This window comes from Vitis riparia, chromosome 5, assembly GCF_004353265.1.
Source record: "Vitis riparia cultivar Riparia Gloire de Montpellier isolate 1030 chromosome 5, EGFV_Vit.rip_1.0, whole genome shotgun sequence".
Taxonomy (NCBI): Eukaryota; Viridiplantae; Streptophyta; class Magnoliopsida; order Vitales; family Vitaceae; genus Vitis; species Vitis riparia.
In genome coordinates this window covers 24,373,336-24,379,839 of record NC_048435.1, presented here as the reverse complement: position 1 = coordinate 24,379,839, position 6,504 = coordinate 24,373,336, and the positions used below count along the sequence as shown (strand labels likewise).

General features: G+C 37.0%; 1 protein-coding gene across 1 annotated transcript; it reads right to left on the bottom strand.

Annotated features, from left to right (window-relative positions):
* Nucleotides 1-636: 636 nt before the first annotated feature.
* On the bottom strand, nt 637-2,349 carry LOC117914537 (F-box/kelch-repeat protein SKIP20-like). The gene has a single exon (XM_034829886.1). The coding sequence runs from the start codon at nt 2,104-2,106 to the stop codon at nt 802-804; it is 1,305 nt and encodes a 434-aa protein (XP_034685777.1). The 5' UTR covers nt 2,107-2,349; the 3' UTR covers nt 637-801.
* Nucleotides 2,350-6,504: the final 4,155 nt, after the last annotated feature.

Below are 6,504 nucleotides of genomic sequence, written 5' to 3'. Positions count from 1 at the left end.
TGAAATTATTTTTGAAAATTATGTTTTATGTTTTGATAATTGTTATATTAAATTATTAAGGTAGGAGGTCATAATTTTCATGATTAATTTAATGATAGTTCAATCTGTAGACCCTATTATTTTTATTTCTCTTTAAAAATATAATTTTAGAAAAAGGATAGAATGTATTTACCATTTAGACTTTAGTTATATTAGAAGCCCTATAGAGTATAGAGCAACTCAGGCCTGAGTTGAAAATAATAAGCTGAGAAGGTGTCTCTTTCGAAGCCGCATGGCACCTACAATCCTACATGCCCATGATAGCCCATGATAGGACAACAGAGAGAAAAAAAATGCCATTTTTACCTAAAAGTCTTAGATATGCCCAAAGTTTAAAAAGTCTACAGCTCAGAACTTCAGTGTTGGTTTTTATGAGCAAAGTTTTTGGTCTTCGCCTCTTAGTAATGTTTCTCATATTAGATACCTGCCTAATACCTCCACCATGTATCATGAGGATGCTTGGACGTTTAAAAAAATAGAAACAAATTTAAAACCAAAATCAAAATGAGATTATTCAAGCTAGCGGCGGAACTTACTTTTCAATCCTAGAGGCATGGAATCGGTGTGCTGGAGCCCGGTAGCAGCAGTAACATGATCTACTCCTCAGAAAGTCAGAATTAGATAAATACCATATTCAACTTCATACAAAGGACATTAAGTTGATTCTCAAATTCAATTAACCTTCAAAACAGGGAGGAGATGAAGACTGACAACAGTAGAACTGAATTGTACAAGAGGGAAAAATTCAATTAACCCTGCAGCTCAAACATGGAGATGGGCAGCAGAGTACGGGAACCCCGTGAATTGGGGAGGAACATGGACGTGGTTCCACTTGGTTTTCCCTTTATCATTCCTCTCCAAAATGAAGGCCCCTGCTTTCCCTTCCCCACCACTGCTCATCACCAACATTCTTCTACTATTGCCATCCCCACCTCCATCAAGACTGACGACACACTTGGATGATCTGCCTAACCCAAATTCTGGATGTGGAAGTGGAATCGAACTAACCACTCTCCACCTTTCCGCCTCCCTCTCGTACTCCCTTATTTCCCCTATCCCAGTTTGTTGCTGCTGTTGCTCCTCTCCCGCGATCCGCCACCACTGGTGTTTAGATTGTCCTCTGCCGCTGGCGCTGTTGACACTCACACAACCTCTGGGGCTGCTGCTTGGAAATGGCCAAAGCCCTTCCACCTTGGACCAACAACCAGTTTCCGGGTCGTAGCACTCTGCGTCGGAGCGGAACCGACCTTGGTTCTCTGTGCTGTAGCCACTCACCACCCAAAACCTGGAATCTCCCTCCCATGACAGCCCCTGGGATTCGTCCCTCTCCTCCCACATGGATGGCAGCGTCCTCCACTCATCTGCCTCCGCGTCGTAAACCTCCGCCGATCTCAGAGCGTTTTTGTGGCTGTCGTGCCCCCCGGCCACATACACGGTGGAGCGTCCCACCACGGCACAAGCAAAGAAAGATCGCGCCACCGACATTGGGGCTGCGCGTCTCCACCTCGCCCCGTCTTCGCCAATTAAATTGAGCACATAGACATCGGGAACCGGGTCGAGGGTGGTGGGATCCCAACCTCCCAGGAGGAGCAGCTTCCCTGATGAAGGAAGCGCGACGCAGTGGCAGAACATCGGAATGGAACTGGGCATCATTTGGTGCCATGTCTGATAGGTGGCATTGAATATGCTGAGCCCATATTGATAGGGAGGCGCAGAGGGATGATTATATTGGCAACCCTCCTCCTGCCGTTGCCTCTTGTCATCCCTCTCCTTCAACACAACATCAGCGTGGATGGTAGAGGGAGTTGGGAGGGCTTGAACAAGGCAGACAAGATGCTCTGCAGTGCGGGCCTTTCTTCTTTGTTCAGAAAATGAAGGATGAGAAATGAGGGTACGCCACCCACGGCACACCGATTTCATGCGTGAATGGGATCCATAGGGAACTCTAACCAAACACTCCATCCCTATCTCATCAGGCAGACCCGGAATCAACTGCTGCTGCTGCTGCTGCTGCCGCCGCCGTCCACCCGCTTCATCAATGTAATTACAGGAATCGGCTCCTCCCATTTCTACTCTCGAGTCTACTCAGGTTTGAGTGTGAGATTGGGTGTTAGAAAAAGATGTATCACCATATAACACTCACGGTACTTATATACTAGAAAAAGGAGAGTGGCAGATTGGGGTTTGTTTGGGCATTGGGATTGCTTAGGGTTGAAGTACAAAAGGTTGGGTTTTAGTTTGTGGGGGAAATTGGGTGAAATGCAAGTTGAGCATGCTGGGGCAGACGTGTTCCTTGCTCATGTATGGCAATTTGTTACCTCTGAAGTCTGAAAGCCAAAGCAAAGAAAAACAAACGAATTGGATTTTACATCTCTATAAATATTGAATAAAAATTTAAAACATAAAACAATAAGTAATAACATCACACGTAAAATATAAAAAAATTAGATATAAGATAATAACATTGATGGTACCTTCTGCAGTAGATTATTATTAAAAAAAAAGACACACACCCCAAGGTGTAAAAATACGGTACGAATTCACAACTTATGGAGAGGAGCGACCTTGGAAAAAGGTGCCATCTTCTAGAAGCAAAGCTAGAAGGCTGAACCCTAGGATTTCATATCGGCAAGTGTCATGCATCTTTGTTCTTTTCTTCCACGAATATGCTGGGCTGGCCTTCCGTGGGCACCACATTTGACTAGTGGTTGTGGGCCTTGTGGCCACTAGTGAAGAGGTAGTGGGGCGCCGGATATAGACAGCAGTAGGCGGCCGCGTATGCCTTGCGTTTATGCATTCCGAATGCCAAAACTATTATCAATAGTTGGATAGGTGGCACGTTCCAGTGTCTCGCAGTCTCACCCACACTAACACACTGCTTTACTCTTCTATAAAAAGTTTAAATTGTATTAACTACAGCAGAACAGATTTGGATTAGATTCCCCCCGGGCCCCTGGGCCCCCCACCACAACATGGCCCCAAATTCATCAACAAGAGGAGAGTCCCCACCAAAATTTAAATAATAGTCCACATCATTAATTATATTTTATCACCTTGAAAACTTCAAATCAATGGAGGGCTCAGGCTCAGGCTCAGTCTCAGTCGTAGGTTATATGAAATCCAAAGATACAGGCTTTTGAGTCTTATTATATGACATCAAAATAATTTTTCTATACCAAAAGGATATCATAAATTTTATTATTTTGACTTTATATATATTTTTTTATTTGTTATATTTTAATTTCCTTAAATTTATGTTTTTTTGTTTTGTTTTTTACCTTCATCTAATAATATAAATTTATATTTTGAACGGTGAACATTTGCAGATCATAGCTTAATATTTTACCCTGATTTATAAGATCTAGAGGAAGACTTATTCCAAAATGTTTCTAGAAGCTTCACGATACTCTTGTCGTTTGCTCTTGATTGAGCCTTGAGGTGCACTTTCCTGCCAGTTGTCCCAGAAAAGTCATGTGACCAGAGTTCACGTGCGGGGCCCGCCAATGTAAATGGGTGGTAGTGGTACCACCAGCGCTAGCCTTTAGGTCCTTCAGAATATTATTTAAAAATAAAATTTTCTTTTTTTAGACACGTCTTTCTCCAAATTCAATAATTGTACGTGGAAGGTGGAACCCACCCCATTCCGTGTTAACAATAATTTCCTTAAAAAAATCTTTCATTTCATTCTACTTTCTGCATCAAATTATCAATGCAATTGTCCTACTTTTACAATAAATTAATCATATTTACACTCAAACTCTCATTTATAAATAAATAAAAAAACCCTAAATAGTAATTAATTCCTGATATTTCTTAAATTTCTAGAACGCTTCTAGTTTAAATTTCAACAAGCCCTATTAAGTCAAGTTTTAAAGTTAATCATTTTCAACTTTTTGAACACGTATACACTTTTAGTGCCTTTATAAATTTAGAGATATAAAACTCAAGCGTGATATCACCAATTTTTTCACAAATTCTCTAATCTAATAAAATTTTACTTTTACTATAAAACATCAAATCTTTATCAATGCAATAACAATTTGTTATGGCATAAAATCCTTACATAACCTTTTATTCATGCTTCAAGCATTGAGCATCATGTGAAGCCAAAACTTCTTGATATGTTGCACAAGTCATTTTCATGTGTTTAGCTTTTGTAATCTATGATACTACAAATTGTTGTTTATTTGATGACCATAAATATGCTCTTGTTCCAAGGTAAATAAATAAAAATCATATTGATACTTTTTATAGTTTCTACTTTCTACATCACCTCCCTAGTCATTGTCTCTCCCATAAAACTGGTTCCATGATCATTAATATCATTTATATACCTCTAAATTCGTTTTATTACTTGTAAATGTGACCCATATAGTTTTTCTATGCAATAATTGATAATTCTCACTTCATAAACAATATAAGGTTTACAATAAGTCAAATAATAAAGATTTTTCTACTATGCCCTTAAAATATATGGGATTTACTACTTCTTCAATACTTTTCTTTTCATCTCTAATCACTCTAGAATAGGAATGAGAATTTTTTTTTCATCTTGAATCATTTTAAAATGTCTATGACATACTTTTCTTTGTGAGATAAAGACATCATCATCTATTTGTTGGACTTTAATTCCAAGAAAAATGGGACACTAATCTTAAATTTGTCATCTCAACTTGTTATGTCATTACTTCTTTGAAATCTTCAAACATCCACTAAAAAATTTATTATAAAAATTAAATCATCCATATCCAAGCATACAACAATTATATAACCATTATAAATTAACTTAATGTAAAGTGTGTGCTCAAAATGACGCTTTTGATACCATGTTGCAATAAAAAAAATGTTAAATCTACATGTACCAAGCACATGATGTCTGTTTTAACTCATATAATGCCTTTTTGAGTTTATAGACTTGTTTATCTTGTCCTTCCTTAATATATGCTTGTGGTTGTTCAACAAAAACTTCTTCATCAAGTACACCATTAAGAAAGTTGACTTAACATATATTTGGATAATTTTTCACCTTTTTTGAGTTGCAAATACAATTATTGAATGGTGTCTAGTTTAGCACTTGGTGTAAAAACTTTAAAATAATCAATATTTAGTTTTTGTTTATAACCTTTTGCCACTAATCATGTATAATTTGGTCAACTTTACCATCAAGTCTATACATTGTTTTATAAACCTATTTAATGCAAATAGGCTTTTAATTTGAGCCAAAATATGTGCTCTAATGACACATATTTGATATGATTTATGCACCAAAGGACATTGAAATCATCTAACTTGACCTAAATCTTATACTTTGGAGACTTACCTCAGGTTCAAGGGAAGAAAAGGATGCAAGTTGAATCACTTTAAATTTTGAAAGATCAAAAAAAGGTTAAATGAGAAAATAAATGAGTCAAAACTTATGAACCATGAGAAAAGGCAAGACAGAGATATCATGAGTTTTCGAAAATGAGAAATGACCTTTATGGAGTAAGAAAGAAGACAAGAAAACATGGAAAATAAGGCATAAAGCAAGATTCAACTGCATGGAAATTTAGAACTCAAAAAAATATGATGGCAACATATAATATAACTTTGAGGACAAATTTTGAGAAATTTATGGAGTCCATTTTAGACATATTATATATTGTTTTGAAACTCGGGAATTCAGCAGTCCAACTCTTCAAATGGTGTGCAAATTGGAGTTGAAATAAAGAAGTTATGACCATTTAAAGACAACTATGAAAAGCTGAAGGGCCATTTCGAAATGATTTTGAAATTCAACTTATGAATTCGAAATCCAATTCGAAATGACCCCAATTTCAAATTCACTTACTGCCACTTTGATGTTTTGCCTCTTCTACCTCGGGAATTGCATCTAGGGCACTCCATCCGCCCTAAGTGGACCCCACATGACTAGAAATCAACATTTGATTATTTTTTAATCGTTTTTTAGATAATTATTTTGTAATAAGTGACCAATGAGAGTGTGTCACATGTTAGATAATTGATGATATTATATAAACTCTCTTAGTTCTAGGGTTTAGAAATCTTGGATCTTTTTCCAGAGAGTTTGACATTGAAGGTGGAAGAAGACGAGAACTTTGGTTTATTTTTTTTTCTTCTTTATTAAATATACTGTTTTTAGTTTCTTTTTATTCAAATTATGGATTTTTACCCTATTATGGATTGTGAATGTGACATCATCCCTATGAGAGGTTAAGAAACCAACTTGGGGCTTGAAGTATAAAAACCTAAGGACGAAGAAACCTATGGGGATAATGGGTAAATTATTATAACAATGAGATTTATTATTTGGTGGGGTGACAATTTATCAAAAAAAAAATTATCCTATCCATGTGAGTTAGTTTAGGGAATGATATGGTAGGTTATTACCCAATACTAGTGATTCTTGAAAATTCTTAATCATTAGTTATCCTCGTCTTCCCTATTGTTATTTGCCCCAAAACA

Coding starts and splice junctions, on each gene's coding strand:
- LOC117914537 (XM_034829886.1), bottom strand. CDS start 2,106: ATGGGAGGAGCCGATTCCTGTAATTACATTGATGAAGCGGGTGGACGG.